General features: G+C 40.8%; 1 protein-coding gene across 6 annotated transcripts in view; it reads left to right on the top strand.

The window, feature by feature from the left end:
• Positions 1 to 8,187, top strand: part of NPAS3 (neuronal PAS domain protein 3) — a gene marked incomplete at its 3' end in the record, with an annotated part of 606,741 nt that extends 598,554 nt beyond the window's left edge. For 5 of the 6 annotated variants that reach the window (XM_080345064.1, XM_080345063.1, XM_080345062.1 and 2 more), the window contains 3 exons: positions 818 to 965; positions 4,069 to 4,196; positions 6,878 to 8,187. In XM_080345064.1, coding sequence (XP_080201190.1) covers positions 818 to 965; positions 4,069 to 4,196; positions 6,878 to 8,187 — 1,586 coding nt within the window. The remainder of the gene's footprint in view (positions 1 to 817; positions 966 to 4,068; positions 4,197 to 6,877) is intronic. The other variant, XM_080345065.1, reaches the window with a different exon arrangement.
• Positions 8,188 to 18,066: the final 9,879 nt, after the last annotated feature.

The following is an 18,066-nucleotide window of genomic DNA, read 5'->3' as shown; positions in this document are numbered from 1 at the left end:
ACTTAGCAATATTTTGGCTGAAGTATTACTTTAAACATCTGCCTTTTTATGCTGTCTTGCTGTGAATGTTTAGTAACACTATTTCACATAACTGATTGCTTTTACTTGTGTCTCTGTTTCCCAGCCTATTTCAAGGATCAGAGAGAGCTGTCACTCTCTGGCTCTGACCAAGCCATTCTCTGCCTCCCCTAGGCCTCTTTCTGAGTCTGTTGGTGGATTTACTTTGCTCTGGTAGAAAGTAAATTCTCCCAAGATTTTTCCCCCACTGACCAGTGGAGATTTGGTTCATCTGAGAACTGTAAATTCTGTTTGACAAGATCAAAGAAACAGATGTATAAGTTCAGTGGTTGATATCGCCTGCAATAAGGAGAAATGATCAAAGCAGCAGGGGTAGAGTATCTTCCCAAACCTTTCAAATATCCAGAATCTCAAAGAGGTCTACCTAGGAGCTATGAATAAATCACATAAAAATTTGCCTCTTTTTTTTTTTTCCTTTTCTCTTTTTACAGTTTGACATTGAGTGCATTGAAAATGTCCACACAGCAATAAGTGTTCTGTGAACCAGAGAGATCTGTAGTTCTTTTAACTTTCCTTCTTCCACTAGAGTTTCCAAAAACAGATTATACTTTAAAAACTTTTAAAACATACAGCTAGTTATACTGATCTTGAGATCCTGTTTGTCACCTCAGTGACGTGCTACTTTAAACCTAAAGGAAGCCAAGGATCTTCTGCTCATACTTGTGGCATGTTGTACATCTTACGGCAGTTCTAACATGCATTATATCTTGCTTCTGTTGTGTTTGTATTTTTTTGCCAGTGCTGAATAAGGGCCAATGTGTAACAAAGTATTACCGCTGGATGCAGAAGAATGGAGGTTATATCTGGATACAGTCTAGTGCAACCATAGCTGTCAATGCCAAGAACGCAAGTGAGAAGAACATCATATGGGTCAATTACCTTCTTAGGTAAGTCACTTCTCCCACCTGAACTGCTGTCTGTTGCGTGTCTCTATTGATGAGAGTTTTAGGGAAAAATCAATTGCTTACTGCAGAAAGTTAAGGAGAAGAAATTTTCATACGGTCCACCTCAAAACACAGTGCCATTTGGTTGTATTTATTGAGACACCTCTCATGCCTCAGGACACTGGAATATTCTTGAATTATTAAGCTGCCTTAGTCTTCAAATGACCCCACCACCATTTTATTGCATGCCTCCACTGCTCTGAAATCTACTCAGCTTGGGCTCAAATATAAAAATTATCCACACCAGCTTTCAGTAGTTGTGTTACAAAATCTGGTGTGGAGTGTTGGGCACTGGTTTATTTCATTTCATTACTGCAAATGCATGGAAGCAAACTTCTGGAATGCTACAGCAAGGTCTCTCTGAAAGGTGTTTGCCAGTTCACTCCAGAGAGAGAGGAATTTTCTCAGGAGAAAAGCCTTGAACTAATATGTTGCTCAGGTAACCATCAGACAGTATTCACACTTAAAAAAAAAAAAAAAAAAAAAAAAAAAGGCAATTAAAACTATTTAAAACTATTATAACCATCTTAAGCAGAAGTAACAGAAATCTCCCGAATTTAAGACTCTTCCCTGAGAAATTCTGTTTTACCAAAGCATAAGTATTTTTCAAGGTTTGGTTCTGAGCTCAAGGGAAGACCAACAGTCACTGAGAGACAGTGAATTATAAGCCTGACCTTTCTCATCTGAAAATACCTTTCAATGCATTCTGTTTTGCGAAAACATACAATATGATTATGGGGAGTTCTGTTTCATTCCAGAGCAGAACAAACAAACAAATAAAATTTGAAACCTAGAGATCATCATGAAATGCAATTGTCATTTCCTGGCCTGTTCTCCTTTTAAGTCGCTTGTCATGGTTTGTTACATTTGCTTTGATGCCATGAGAGTTCAAAGTGATGTCTAGGGGTTAGACTGTAACTTATTATGCCAAGTCCAGCGAGCCCTGAAGAGACTGTGCCTGCCTAAACTTGCATGTTGAAATACTTTTGATTCCTCTTTTGGGGAAGACGAGGAAGCGACCGCTGGCAGGAGAACACTGAGAATACGGTGGGAAACCTTCCACAGCAGTGGAGTGTTCGCTGGGGTCTGCATGTTTCTGTCCTGCTATGATTGAGCACAGGCACTTCTGCATATATCCTTATCCTGCTACATTTTTTCTCTTTCTGCAAGACTGAGGCAAAATGAAGCATTTGAAGAGGTTGGCTTAAGCCCGCCAGTTCTATACGGAAAGTACAGCTTCACTGCCCTAGTCCTAACAGCGCTTCAAAATGCCCAGAGATGTGTTAATATTCTAGCTGGAAACGTGGCCCTTTACTGCTTTCTAGACAATAGTGAACCAAGTCTACAAATGCCTCACAAAATAATTTCCTCTACCAACAGACTATACCTAACAAAGAAAAGAAAAGCAGTGTGGTCTTCCCCAAGTGTCCTCCCAGAACCCGATCTTTCGGCTGTATTGCCTTTACCAGTCTGCTAGAGAAAGATTAATTTCTCCACTGAATTTGTATTTTTAATTTAGATTTCTCCTAGTACTGGAATCCACAAAAGATCCAAATGTCCAAATAATATTTTAATGACAGATCAAGGCATAATTAGGTCTACTCCTAGCAGGAGTAGTGGTCTGTATACATTTCCATGCATTAGAAAGTATGATTCAGCTGTCCGTAAAAGGATAGACTAATTATAGTGACAGGGAGGATTAACGCTGTTCTTGTTCTGGCAACTTGTTATTCACAGTGTGAAAGCCCTCAAACATCTTTGCTTGGAAGGGGCAAATTTGGGGACTGCCCTGGGATGCAACAGAATAAAGTCACTTTGTCAGGACAAAACCATAAAGATGATAATTGTAAGAATGGTGTTTCAATGTGAACTGTGTGAACTCTGAATTTTCGCAAGTATACTGTAAGAGGCTGAATATGATCACACTGTCATTGTGACAGTGTGTCAGTCACCCCCAGTGCTGCCTCAGATTGTACTACACAGGACTGAGGATTTTCTGCTCTATCACCAAGCTGGAATTTGAACTGCATAGCAATGCTCACCTATTCAGAAATGATTAAAGACTGTCTGTTTTCAACATTCCTGTGCCTCTTATGCCTGTCTTTGTTGGTTCCCCTGCCTTTGCATGGGTTTGGGAAAAGAACACATTTTGAAAGGTACAAACCAAGAAAAATCATTGGATTTGAGGGTTTTTTTCAGTTTCTCTGGTAGTTTAGCTTTTTTACATTGCAGTCATGTTCATTGCTAACAAGTCACAGGTGAGCACCACATGAGCAGATGAAGATATGATTATAATGGGTGTGTTGACAGTTCTTTATCCCTGACATATGCATCTTAACATGCACATGTGCATCTGTCATACAGTTAGAGTGGTTGCTTTTGGTTTCTTGGTGATGTGGATGCATGTGTGCAGTGTTTAAAAAATATATAACCTTTTTTATCTATTTTTTGGCCAAATTCTTTTGAGAAGGGGTCATTTTCTCTAGTCCTAACTGAGCACGCTCTTGCTAACTTTATGTATGATCTGCTTGATTAAAGTGTGGAAAACAGAAACGTTGAGAAAAACAGGTACTGAAAGAGCTCTGGCAAGGTTGATAGACATTGTTACAGAGATAACTCTAATAGACATTGCCGGTGGGAGAGAAACAGATTGGAAAAGTTAAAACACCCTCTCTGTCCTTCCAGGCACAGTAATGGGATCAAAATCAAGATATTTTGTTGTTGGATGATAACACAGTGTAGCTTTACTGCTAGATATCACACAAGCCATGGTGTCCCACTTCAGTAAGAATGCTCTGATAGCTCTAAAACTTCACTAGACTCAAACGAGTTTTAGAATCTGGTCAATATAAGTATTTGACAGCAGTATTAAAATAAACCTTCATAAAATCCCTGCTGTGAAGCTCTGAGTAGCCAAACATGTATGTTTCTGTGTTTGCTATTCTTCCTATTTATGTTCTTTGTTCCTGAACTTTGATATGAAGAGGGAAAAACCATGAAAGTGCAAATCATCCAGCTGTGATTTTATTTGCTGTCTCCCCTTCAGTAACCCAGAGTACAAGGACACTCCAATGGATATTGCACAACTTCCTCATCTGCCAGAGAAAACCTCAGAATCCTCAGAGACCTCTGACTCTGAATCAGACTCAAAGGACAACTCAGGTAACACACATGGTTTGCCTTTACACCCACAAAAGGTTCATATCCTGACAGCCATGTGGTTTGCTTTCCAGTTGCTTTTACTTCTCAAGGTTTTTTCTATTAAAAAAAAAAAAAAAAATCCTGGAAAACTAAATTGGAAAATACTAGCAAATTTTTTAATGACCTCAGCATTTCCACAGGATCCCCATTTCCTCAGTATTTCTCTTCACTCCATGCATGCATCCTTGCCTATATTGCACTGAACTAAATATTTCATTTCCCAGCTAAGCTTTATGAACAAGTATTGTGCCTTGTGCAGAGGACCTGCGATTGTAACTGTTGAATATAATTCTAGTTCTTGCCTTTCCAGAGTAGGCATACGTTCTGAAAAAAAGGCCACTAATGTCAGTCTTTATGACCCTTTTTCCTGTATAAATAAAATTTTTAAGCGTCTCACTAGGGGGCAGTGAAGATTGCAAAATTTGAAGGTTTTCTTGGGTTGAAAGAACTATATTTTATTGGAAGGTAGGGGTTCAAGCACTTGTTTCTAAGCTCTTCAAGTCTTGGACTTCAGCTGGTTTTCAAAAGCTAAATCTACTTGTAAAATTCAATGTGCAAGTTAGTCCTACAGATCGTCTAGTGCACAGACAGTTCACACATTCCCCACTAGTTTTAAAAGTGGTTACCTAGGCACAGATACAGATCATCTAGCTTTGAAAGGAGGATGGTTTCCTGTGGGCCAAGAACTAAGGATGATACTCTGTTGTAGTATATGATATATGTATATGATTTTTCTCTTGTGTCTATAATAACAACCAAAAAAATCTGGAGAAAACGGATCACAGTGACATAAATCAATCAAAACCAAGAAGAGGATCATGCCTTAATGTTATATGATATGGATGTTCTCTTTGATCTTTGCCTTTTTCTCCTTTGACAAATCAGTTTGATGGTTTAAGTCAACATTAGGCAGACATACAGGCTTAGTGCCCACTGTCATTGGGAATCTCTTCACCCATTCCCAGTGCTTCCTTTATGCTGCCTTTGTTCCTAAATAGCCAAGTAACACACGTGGAGAAACATTTCTATTCCCATGTGCACTATAAGTTTCTCCAACTGAGAAATGCATGTGCATTCATTACTCCTAAGGCCAATGAGGGCAAGGGGGCATTCTTCAAAGGTGCACAGATGTGCACGTCTTAGAAGGAGATGTCTGGGAAGACAGCAGGGGTTGTTTCTTACAAAATAATTGAATAGAAATGCCAAAGAACCTGAAATTGTAACAGCATCTCGGATGAAACCAACAAGTTCAGCTCAAGCTCTGATAAAACCCCAGGCAAATTTTGTGCAGCTTTAGACACGTCACCCTAAGCCCACTCTTGACCAGCTAGGAACCATGGCCTTAAAACAAAGCATCTTCAAAAAAAAAAGGAAAAAATTGTAGGAGAAATTCAAGCCAATGTGGAACAAAAAGCTGGATGAGATGTAGGGGGTTATGGCTGTTACTTTGCTTCTGTGGGTTTTATTTTTCAAAAGGGAGCATCTCTCCACTGCTGCTGACTCGAGCAGAACTCCCACTGACTTGTGAAGTGCATTGCTCTGAATCTTCAGGCAGCTTCCCTGTCAAGCCCACCTTCTCCAGCACTTCTGGGAAACTGGTATTGACATGGCTCCAGGAGCAACCAATCTTTAGAGGAAAACTGGCCCTTCCCCTCTCTCCTTAAAATGAGTATATTGAAAAGGGTAGTACTTGGCTCTGATGAGTGAAAAAACATCTTTTATTTCCCAACAAAAGATTTCTGGCTGGTCTGTAAAAGACAGGGTCTCCTGAAGCCTTTCATGACTCTTTCAAACATAGTGTGATAATGGAGAGTATTCATTCTCAAAGCTGCTTTGGCTGTCTGAGTCCAGTGGGCTTGAGTGTTTATCTCATCTGTATTAGAATTAGGTAAAAATCTAAAACACAACTAAATGAATTCAGGGGAGAAGAGTGACAGCTTCTCAGTGCTGTAGCTGGGCTGTTTTCAATGGCACTTAGATGATTTGAATCAATCAAGAGTTTCAGTCTAGCAACATAATAAAATTGTTATAACTGGTTTATTCATTCTGATTTATACATGTATGACCTGCTTCTCCTCTAACACGGGAGGAAATGAGCAGTAATTCCACTGAAGTCAGAGTCACTGTGCCACTTTGAAAGCAGCAATGGTGAGAGGAAAATGAGATAAGAGGACCGGAATCTTCATTAGTACATAGTGCTACACCTGGATCCCTGCCCACTGTACGAGAACGTGGATGTGAAAGAACAATGACCAGAACATAACGGTCATAATGGGATTGTTCACTGACTCCTCTTTGGATGACACAGCTACAACACTGTTCCGCTCACAGCTGTCGAAATTATTTTTGTCCAGCAAGCAGATGAAGAGCCCCCCCTCAGTCAAGGTGCAGGCCATGTAGGACAGGCTTTTAGTGCACCAACAGTCCTGAGGCAGAGAGATGCATGGTGATTGAAACTATCCCAACACAGCTTTGCAAAAAATTGTGGCTCTACAGAAGAGAGCACCTTTTGCCAAAAAAAGTTTACAGCAATCAAATATCGTTGGTAGCTAGAAATCTAGACTTGGGTGATAATATTATGTTCCTGTTGCTGATGTTTGATTTTGGCTTGTTTTTGTTGTTGGTTTTTTTTTTTCACTTTCCATTTGCTCCAGAGGACAATGAGAACTCAAAGTCAGATGAGAAAGGAAACCAATCCGAAAACAGTGAAGACCCTGAATCCGACAGGAAAAAGTCAGGAAATCAGTCGGATAACGAAATGAACTGTAATGATGATGGGAACAGCTCCAGCAACCAGGACAGCAGGGACAGCGATGACAGCTTTGAAAACTCTGACTTCGAGAATCAAAAGGCCCCTGAGGACAGTTTTGGCACTCTTGGCTCTATGCAGATCAAGGTGGAGCGCTATGTTGAGAGTGAGTCAGACTTGCGGTTGCAGAACTGTGAATCACTGACCTCGGACAGTGCCAAGGACTCAGACAGTGCAGGGGAAGTAAATGCCCAGTCTTCCAGCAAACATCAAAAGAGGAAGAAGAGGAGAAAAAAGCAAAAGGGAGGCAGCATGACCCGGAGAAGGCTGTCAAGCACCTCGAGTCCAAATGGACTTGACTCCGCTTTGGTGGACCAGCCCCAGCTGCTCTCGTCGCCAAACAGTGCCTCAGTGCTCAAAATTAAAACAGAAATCTCAGAACCTATCAATTTTGATAATGATAGCAGTATTTGGAATTATCCACCCAACAGGGAAATCTCAAGGAATGAATCACCCTACAGTATGACCAAGCCCCCCAGCTCTGAGCACTTCCCTTCCCCCCAAGCCAGCAGTAGTTTACATGTCTCCATTCCAGACTCCGTTCTCACCCCGCCAGGGACTGAAAATACTGCCAGCCGTAAAACTCAGTTCAGCACCTCATCCAACTCGGCCTTGGCTCCTGTGTCCTCTGACCCTTTGTCACCCCCACTTTCAGCATCTCCACGGGACAAACACCCCGGAGGTCCCACAACTTCCAACTCCTTGTTGTACACTGGGGACCTGGAAGCCCTTCAGAGGTTACAAGCAGGCAATGTGGTGCTTCCTTTGGTTCACAGGGTAACGGGAACCCTTGCTGCGACCAGCACTGCTGCTCAGAGGGTCTACACCACTGGCACTATTCGGTATGCTCCAGCTGAAGTTACTTTAGCCATGCAGGGCAACCTCCTCCCCAACACCCACGCTGTTAACTTTGTTGATGTTAACAGCCCCAGCTTCGGGCTGGATCCTAAAACGCCGATGGAAATGCTCTACCACCACGTTCACCGCCTCAATATGTCGGGACCATTTGGAAGTGCTGTGAGCGGGGCCAGCCTGACCCAAATGCCTGCAGGGAATGTGTTCACAACTGCCGAGGGACTTTTTTCCACTCTTCCATTTCCTGTGTACAGCAACGGCATTCACACTACACAGACTCTGGAACGGAAAGAGGATTGAAATATGACCACATACTGTGTTCAGTGTTATACTCTGAGGCATAGACTATGTTTTAATTTAGACCTTTAATTCTAGCACTTTGAATTTGAGCAGGTCAGCTTATTCTCTCAATATGATGGTCCCCATTTCATTCCCTTTCTCTTTAACTTGACTTATTCTTTAATGTAAAGATATTTTTTTATTTTTGCCTTCAGAGAGTTGAAGTACCAGTTGCCTGCCATTTTGTCTTCTTCCGAGATGTGTGTTTTTTCCTTTGCATCTTTATTAAGATGCCTTTAATATGTGTATGCCTCTGCCATAGAATACTCAGTGTTGTGGTAAAGAGATTTTAAAGTGACAACCATTGGTTTTACTTCAAAATGATCTTGATATGATCAAGATTAAAAAAGACAAGCATAAACAATGTGCCCTGTTTGACTAAGTCAAATGAAAAGGGGTTTTTGTTCCTAATTCCTTTAAAATAGGGGATAGTATTTTAGAATTTTATGCAGAGTTTAATTCTCTTTTTATGGTTAAGATTTTCTTACTTGCACATAAAATAATTTGGGTTCTTAAAAAGTTAATTTCTGGCCTGTGACTAGAATGTTAAAAAGTTGGACTAAATGTTAATTACTGAAACTTTAACTTAATTTCTAAAACCATGGTGCTATCATTTATTAATCTGTAATGTCTTCATACAATATGCAGCTTGTGGGCTGGGTTTTTTGGAAAGAATGTGTTCCGTACTGGTTTATAGTTGGGTGCTGCAGTCTCCTTGGTTAGTTAAGACAAAAGCCCTCATTAACATTTGCTGCAGGACTTAAAATTTTTTACCTCCAAACTAACAAGCATGGCCTCATATCAAATTTAAATGGGTCAGGAAGCCGTTTTCAAAAAGCGCTTAAAAACAAAAACTCAATTTAATTGACGCGAGGAGCAGTTTCTTAGGTGCATATTGTTTTGCTTTATTCTTTTCTCAGTGTAACTGAGGCTAATTTTACAACATCAAATAACACTTCGGAGAAAAAAAAAAGAAAAAAGAAAAAAACAGAAGAACTATTTAACATGTTTTGTTTTGGTTTTCATTTAATATTATAGAAGGAAGGTTGTAAATTTCTTTTTGTTCTTTGATTTGGGTACTTCTGGGGGTTTTTTTCCTTATTTCTAGTGTTTAAACCAATATGTTTTAAAACTAAAGAATGGGTTAATAAGCTTGAAATAGATAACTACAACTGAAAACTGCACATTAAGTAAAAGAAAAGAAATCTCCTATTTTGTCTTTGTTGCCAGAAATCACAGTGTAGTGTCAAACACTCCAAATGACTGTCAAATATAAATTCTTCTTCCACTCCATCTTTGGCAGCTGTTTGTTAAGGCATCTAATAACAGATGTGAGAACTGTAATGTGTACAATGTGTAAGTGTCCTTGGCTGTCAGTCCCATTGCAGTTTCAATGTGTGTTACTATATGCAGTATATACTAAGCTAATGTAGTTGTTTTGTCCTTTGTCTTCTCTGTGCTTTATCTCTAGTCCGGAGTGGTAAAGTCCCATTCCTGCAGTCCTAGTGAACCAGTGATTCTTGGGGGTTAGTGGTTTTTGTGTGGTGGCCTTCCTCTGTAATGTCACCTTATGCTGCTTCCACTGTCTGTAAACCTTTTAATTTCTGCTGTTGCTTTGCTGTTGTGTATTCTCAAACCTCTCTCTCCCTCTTCCTTCCCCCCTTCTTTCTCTCGCTCTCTCGTTCTCTCTTCTTCACTCTCAGAGATAAAAGACTCTTAACTAGCTCAAGGTTAATGGAGCCATTTTTCCCACAGAGGAATTCTGGGTATGACGTACTCTTCCAGTGTACCCCACAATGCACTACAGAGTAATGCTCAGATATATTAAGCAAATTGATGCCATATCGCCTCAGTTGTTAACATTCCCAGAGTCCCTTGTGCTCGAACTGTAAGCGGAGGGTGCATTTCTTTGGTTTTCTCCCAGGTAGGTTGGCGGAGTAATATGCAGAGTAAATACCAGTGAGATCGGGAACACTTTCAAAGGTTGACCAGCATTGTTGAAAAAGGAAACTGAGCTTAGAATTGTCATATCTCTTTGCTTACGTGTGCAATGCTAATGTAAGAACTCAGCTGTCCTTTGAATTTTTGATCACTCACTGCGTCAATTCCTTTAGTAGCTTTGAATTTGAGAAGCAGGTCCAAGCCACAGCGAAGTAATGGCGAGAAAGGAGTTGGATGCCACAAATTTAATTAATGAGCTTTTAAAGGTTCCATTGGAAGGATTTAAGGAGGTCTAAAAAAAGGTGAGAAAGCTGATTAAGAAATTCAAAGTTTAATTTTGGAAGCTCTGCTCTAGCTATGGAACAATCAAAGGAGTGCACCTATCAGCTACAAAGAACAGCTAGACAGCTGTTGTTGTTTTGATTTTTTTTATAAATGTTTCTGTGTTGTGTCAAAATGATTTCTGGTGATTTAAACTAACAGATAATCACAGCTGCTGTCTAAATCCATAGTGTTTAAAATTACAAAATGAAAAAAAAACTTCATTACCTGTGAAGACTGTGTCTGTGTTTTTAACTATTTCTTGTACAAATATATGAAATCTTTTATGAGGAGACTGGTGCCAAGTAGCTGAATAATGGGGAAAGGGATTCTGTTCGTATAAATCTTAGCAGTGTTACCAACTCTACAATATAAAAAAAAATTAAAATGTTAAAAAGTGACAGCTATGGTACATTTATTTTGTGTTAAGCTAACCGAATCTAACTTCTTGAGTGCCTGGCTTATTTGAAACATTTTTTTCATTGATCATTGATAATGCTGCAAATCAGAAATGTACATACTTCATTTACAACAGGGTTCTTTTTATACTTTTGTAGATTCTCATACATGTCATACATGGTTGTCTTTATGTAACTTAATTTTTTTTCATCCCGCAGGTGCCATTTTCATAATAAACTTCTCTTGGATTTGTTACTATCTGGCATCATTTCTTTTACATATAACCATCCTGACTAATGAATGCTGGTAGTATTTGTTTGAGCAGGTATTTTTTAACTGTTTTGTTTAAAAAAATAACAAAAAAAAAATCAAAGAAGATAAAGATAGATTTAATTAACTCTTGGGAAATGAAGAAAAGAAGCTCTCAAGATGTAGGTTAAGAATGCTAATCCAAATACTACAACAAACTTGCCACCATCCTGAATTCTCAGCTACCCCAACTCATTGTCATATTGAGCATTTTTATGCACATTATCAAAGCTGAATAATGGACCTGCAACATTAACCACTATAGAAAGTGTGCATTTTTTCTTGAATAATGCACACCGGAACAGGTCAGCTTTTGTACATTAATCATTTAAAATGCACTTTATATTTTCATTTTGGTACTATACAATGTTACAGTGAAACTCTTCAGTGTTGTTATATCCTACCTAGGCTGCTGATGCTTTTAAATGTGTACTTTCTTTCCCCAGACTGGCAACGCGTAAGTTGTTGGTGTTGTGTGGCTAGACTCCCTGCCTTACAAACTGAGGACAGAAACATTTACCAGTGTAGTAATGACAAGGCAAAAAGCCTTGAACTCCCACATGAAGGGAAAGCAAAGTCAAATGGAGTTTTGATTAAGCAGACATCCACACACCGTGGTTGACGCTAAAAAGGGAACAGCCATCAGTGATGACACCTGCATACATTCTGAAAAGAAAGACCCAGAGAGATTGTATTTAGTCTCTGCTGTGTAAAAGCAGGGAGAAGGTGTGTGACAGGACATGCCACCCCAGGTGCCCATCGCTGTCTGCCGGCTCCAGCGGTGGCTGCAGCAGGCGCGAGGGGCTGGCTCATGGCTGGGGAGGGCAGCAGGAGCCTTCTCACCCTCGACTCACACCCTCTCTGCTTTTCGCCTTCATTCTTTGGCTTCTTTTGTGCTGCCTTCCCCATCCACAACAAAGATTACCTGATTCCATATTGTATGTTGCTGTTGCTGAGTATGCAGCCTCTAAGAACACAAATTTGGGACATGTGAATTCAAGACAGGACTGGCCATAGCCAAAATCTGCAAGCAACTTTGCGTGCCCAAATCTTTTCTCCTCTGTATGTCCACCTAGAAATTAAAACTATTAGGCTAGTCATTCTAGATGAGAGTTTTGTTGCCTTATTAATGCTGAGTAAAACTGTCTAATCAGTTGCACAGTTTTCAGCACATCTTTTTACAGCAAAAAGATACACTCAGCTGAAGTAAGAATATGTGAATCTGACTTGCAGAGCTGATTGAAAAAAAGAAAAAAAAAACAACTATGCACAGTTATAACTGTGTGAGCCGGGCCAATGGCTTAATAGCCTGAAGTCTGGCTCTTGGACCTTCCGAGCAGTTCAGGATTCCCACTTCCCAGGCTCCAAGCACTGAGTTTGATATGTCTCCAGCTTGCAGGGGGTAGAAAGGAGCAGAGGTTGACGAGGCTGCTTTCAGCTCTGCTTGCATGTTCCAGTTGGCAATACAGCTTGTTTATGAGGTAGCTAAGGGTACAGATGCCAACCAAGAGGAAAACGGAATTTAAATGGAGGTGGGAAGAATGACCAGAATAAAGCTTAATGGAAGAATAACATGCCTGTTCCAAATAAGTGTTAACCAATGTTAACTAAAGCCACGAATTCCAAGAAGGGGCTTGAGGGGGGCATTTCTGAGTGGTTATAAAAGCTTTTTAAACTTCAGTCATACTGCCTATACATTGCATCAGACCACAGAGTTGATGGTGAAAATGAATAGACTGCTCTAAGACTCCCAGTTGAACAAGAAAGTCTGTGCATTAAAGAAAATTACAGAATTAGGTTTTATGGTTTGTTTTTTGTTTGTTTGTTTGTTTTTTTAATAGTGATGCTATTGCGTTGGTTTATCTCTGGGTAATGGATTTTGCAAATTATTATTTGTAGCAATTTCTAAGAAACAAAAATAAGTGATTGAAAGGGCTGAATCATTTGAAAATGGTTCTTCGGAGTTGGTCTAATTGCTATTTTTATAATATTTGGAGGAAAAACTGTTTGCTGTGCAGAAAGTTGGGAAAACTTTGTCAAGTCACTTCATCAAAGAATACTTCCTAACACAACTGATATCAGTAACTCCCATCCCTGGAAAGTTTGTTCCTGAACCACTCGTTTTGCAAGGTGGCACGTGTAGGTATGTAAAAGCCACCTGAAGAGCTGCAAGGGGGAAAGGGTTCTTTGAAATGTCATGACTCTGACAGCATGCACAGGTGCTATTGCAAGGTGGTCACATCACTGGGGTAACCGTGACACCCCTGACACCACATTTATTGTTGTGATTCTAGGAACTGCATTAGTTTAAATGTGTCAGTGCTCTCAGAGCTATTTACATAGTATTTTTCCTCTTGGCATTGTAATTTCTTTATTTTAGTTTTAAGGCTGGGGGAGGAGGGTGGGAATGCTGGATGCGCATTGTCAACTAATTTAATGAACTGTCATCTATCCAGCAAGTTTACTGAGGAGCCTACAGAAATGTAAACAAATGGGATGTCACCAGAGCCACAGATGCTCAGGTAAGATCAAACCATTTATAAAACATGCACATTCATGCACACAGACACACTGACTTGCCACCTCTGAAAGCTAGTTGGGCTTTCAGACTGGTCAGGGTAGTACCTCTGTACATATGCATAATAAAGGTCCTTTCTTCCCCTCTTCCACCTATTTATTCATCTTTTCATCAGAACGAGTGAGTACTGGAAGCTGTTTTCATAAAACATATCCAATCACATCAAAACTTTTCCACCAAAGCAAACAGGATCTCTCTGAAAGCAACAGGACTCCAGATAAGCCAAAGATGCCAAGTTCTGCTTTTAATTGACCTGAATCAGAATGCATATTCTCCACCACAGTTTTGTTCAGAATCCTAAATTCAGCAGGAGAGAGTGGAAAAGCAGGTTTTATTTCCATAATCACCATGAGGTGGGTCTTTGAGCAAAACAATAGCCCAAAGTAGTTCAGAATTCTTTCACATAAATAACCACATTGCTAAAGTACCCCATACTAGAAGTAAAACCAGAAAGCTTAATAACTCAAGCCCAAAGCAACTCAAATGAAGTCAATACATATGACTTTGATTACATTTGTAGGAAGTTAGAAATCTTTCCCATCTTGTAGGAATTGTGTGGACTAGATGCAACGCAGAAAAGGAGGGATCTTTTAATAGACACCAACAGTACAATGAGTACTGACATAATGCCCAGGCAAAAAGATCATCAGGACCCAATAAGGTTTATGGAAAGTCCTTGGGAGAAGGTTTGCATTGCTTTCCAGATAAAGGAATTAGCCTAGTACTTTGTCTCTAATTACCTTTCACTGACTCTAGAGACACGGAAAGTATTGAGATTGCCTTTCCCATTACAAGTTTTCCTGAGACAAAGGACCCCGTCTTGTTTGTAATAAAAGGGAACATAATATTTTCTTGCAAAAGGAAGGGAATCAGGTTTTCCTCTTGTTTTAAAAGCATTCACAGATTTATAGCGGAAATGACAGGAACAGGATGTATTAACTGTATGACCCTAGCAGAATGAGTCTACACCCTTGATTGATTTAAAAGTTTATCTATGTCCTCTGAACAGCCACAAAGGGTCAAGTCTTGGTCCTGCTCAAATCAATGAGAGCTTGACTAATGACTTTAATGGCTTCAGGAACAGGACCAAAGTTTTGAGCCAATACTCATAAGTAAATAACAAAGCAAAGCCTATAGCACGAACTGCCGACAAACGAGTCTGCCTAATTGGTACAGTGCATCATTTCCTTTCTAATCCTCTACCACTCACATGTGAAGAGAGCAATTATTTTTTGTTTAATTAAAAAGTCTTTTCCAGTCTTCCTGAATTGCATGATCCGATCCTTCCAGAGATTCCTTCCTTTAAAACAGGCAGGAAGTGAGACAGAGGCAACAGGTAGGACTGGGAAGACTTTGGCTTCTCACATGTGCTCTGTGGGAGTGGGCTTGGCTGCCTTGGTCTTTACTAGCAAAGCAAAGGATTCTGAGTTGGAAACTGCTGGACATTGACGCTTGTATTTTGTTGAACTACCAGCAGGTCTACCTGACGGCAGCACCAGTATCACCAGTACAGCTTTCCCAGACCCTCTTGTGATATCATCCAAGAGATGAGAAAGTCCAGCATACTGTAAGGAGGTAAATATTCATGGAAACCAGTTTCCAGGTTCTGTCCAGTACTGTGAATCTCTGCAGCCTCTTAGCATCCTTTGCGGTCTCTCCTGCACCTCAGTTAAAATTTCATTTCTTTCTTTTAGACAGTTCTCTGATCTATTACAGCATGTAAAATAGCACCTTGAAGGGTAGTGACAAAAGCTGATTTCAGCTCAGGAAATCCAGTCTCCTTAGACTATAGCAAATGGAAAGAGCTAGGATTCTCCAAAGGTTTACTTTGCGCTGAAAACCCACCCTAAGTGCTGTGATTCATCCCCACAGCAAGAACCCACAGATCTTAGATTTTGCAGGGTAAGATCAGTTTCTGAGAACATGCCTCCTGCTTACTGCTCAGTGGCACTCTGAACAAGCTCTGATTTTTGTCCTCTTTCCCAATTAAAAGGAAAGGTCCTTGCTATTCTGTCTACTTTCACCTCTGCTGCAAGACTTGCAGCTGATGGGCCTGTCTTGACCTCCTTCAGTTCCTTGATAATTTTCTTCACTGAGCATTATCTGAAATTTCCAATCTCATGCTGACATGATCATTTGCTTCCCATGAGGCTGTAGCCTTTATCTTTTCTGTGTGCCATAATTTTTCCTCCTTTTCCCACCACCTTTGGTTTTGGCTTTGCCCATCCTTTTTAGCTTCACAGTGTCTTCAAACACATACCCCTAGATGCATTGCACTTCCCCAGTGTGATCTATAACCATTACTGCCACTCCCTGGCCCCTGTTACCAAGCCAATTTTATATCCAATCAAGTATTTTACCATCAGTCCCATACTTGCTAACCTTATAAATTAATCTGTTATGTGGCACTGTATTGAGAGACTTTTCAAGTCCAAGTAAATTACGTCTCCTTCTTCACCCCTGTCCACTCTCATTGTCACTTCCTCAGAGAAATTAATCAAGATTGTTAAGCATGGCCTCCCTTTTGTAAATCCATGCTGACTATCTCTAACCAGGCTATATTAGATTGATATTAAATCAGGACAGACTCAAAGGGGGCCTGCTATATTGATGCAACCTAAGGTTGCTTCGTGTGGAGATGAGAGATGACACACTGAAGTTAACAGTACTAGGTCTGATGGTGGCCAGACCCCTCCCCAGGGTTGCAACCAGAACTCCTCCAGAGATAACAAAAGCTTTTACCCGCATTTGCCTGGTGTGATTCTATTGCAGAAGTGAATGTGATCACTGAGGATAAAGAGAGAACTGGCTTCTGCTTCTATTCATCTATGGTTAAGTCAAAATCACAAGGACATTGCAAAAACCTCATTTTTCAGCAGAAGGTTGTCCCGCAGCTTCCAATAAAAGCTGTATCTGCATTGCCTCAGGTGCATGTCAAAAGGCAGCATGGGCATTTGCTTCTTGTACAAGTACAGCCAAATCATGGAATCATAGAATCATTTAGGTTGGAAGAGACCGTCAGGATCATCAAGTCCAACCATAACTTACCTCTAGCACTAAACCGTGTCCCTAAGAACTTTGTCTATCTGCCTTTTAAACACCTCCAGGGATGGTGACTCCACCACTTCCCTGGGCGGCCTGTCCCACTGCTTCACAACCCTTTCCATGAAGAATTTTTTCCTAATACCCAATGTGAACCTTCGCTGGTGTAACTTGAGGCCATTTCTTCTCAGCCTATCACTTACTACTTGGGATAAGAGACCAACACACTCCATGCTACAACCTCCTTTCAGGCAGTTGTAGACAGCGAATATGGTCTCCCCTCAGCCTCCTTCTCTCCAAGCTAAACAGCCCCAGCTCCCGCAGCTGCTCCTCATAAGACTTGTTCTCCAGACCCTTCACCGGTTTCGTTGCCTGTCTCTGAACTCTAGCATCTCAGTGTCCTTCTTGTAGTGAGAGGCCCAAAACTGAATACAGTATTCAAGGTGAGGCCTCACAAGTGCAGACCATAATGGGACAATCACTTCCCTAGTACTGCTGGCAACACTATTCTTGATGCGTGCCAGGATGCTGTTGGCCTTTTTGGCCACCTAGGCACACTGCTGGCTCATGTTCAGCTGGCTGTCAGTCAGCTCCTCCAGATCCTTTTCCACCAGGCAGCTTTTCATGCACTCTTCCCCGAGGCTGCAGCACTGCTTGGGGTTGTTGTGACCCGAGTACAGGACCTGGCACTTGGCCTTGTTGAACCTCCTGCAACTGACCTCAGCCCATCAGTCCAGCCAGTCCAGATCCTCCTGTAGAACCTGGGTCGCTCTGTAGAGCCTATGGATACCAAGAGAGTCTTCCACCTTGGTCAAGGTGCTGGAGAGCATGGGTGCTTCAACAACTGCAACAATTTTCCCAGCATCCCATTAATATATTTGGGATCTTTCTTCCCCTGAAGCACAGGCCTGCTCTGAGTATGTCACTACTGACTGATGCCAGAGAAGCAACTTTTTCCATGGAGATTAATGACAGTGAGAGGTGGGCTCAGGGCCTGTGAGCTGAAACTGGGTGAATCGTGCACATCCCCTTGCTGGGGTATGAAAACAGCAGCCTGCAGAAGCAGGGTGAGGAAAGAGGCTCTCAGCATTGAATCCTGACAGTAGTTTAGGTATAAATTAGGTATATTTTGCTTTTCTACCTCTGTGACTGGAAATATCTCCCTCAATGCCCTAAGCATAATTGAGGTCTCTTTACTTTGAGTGGGGGGAAAAAAAAAAAAAAAAGAAAACAAACCAAAACACATTGAT

Source organism: Nesoenas mayeri, assembly GCF_963082525.1.
Source record: "Nesoenas mayeri genome assembly, chromosome: 5".
Lineage (NCBI taxonomy): Eukaryota > Metazoa > Chordata > Aves > Columbiformes > Columbidae > Nesoenas > Nesoenas mayeri.
The sequence above is the reverse complement of the archived record's forward strand: the minus strand, read 5'-3'. Positions and strand labels throughout refer to the sequence as shown.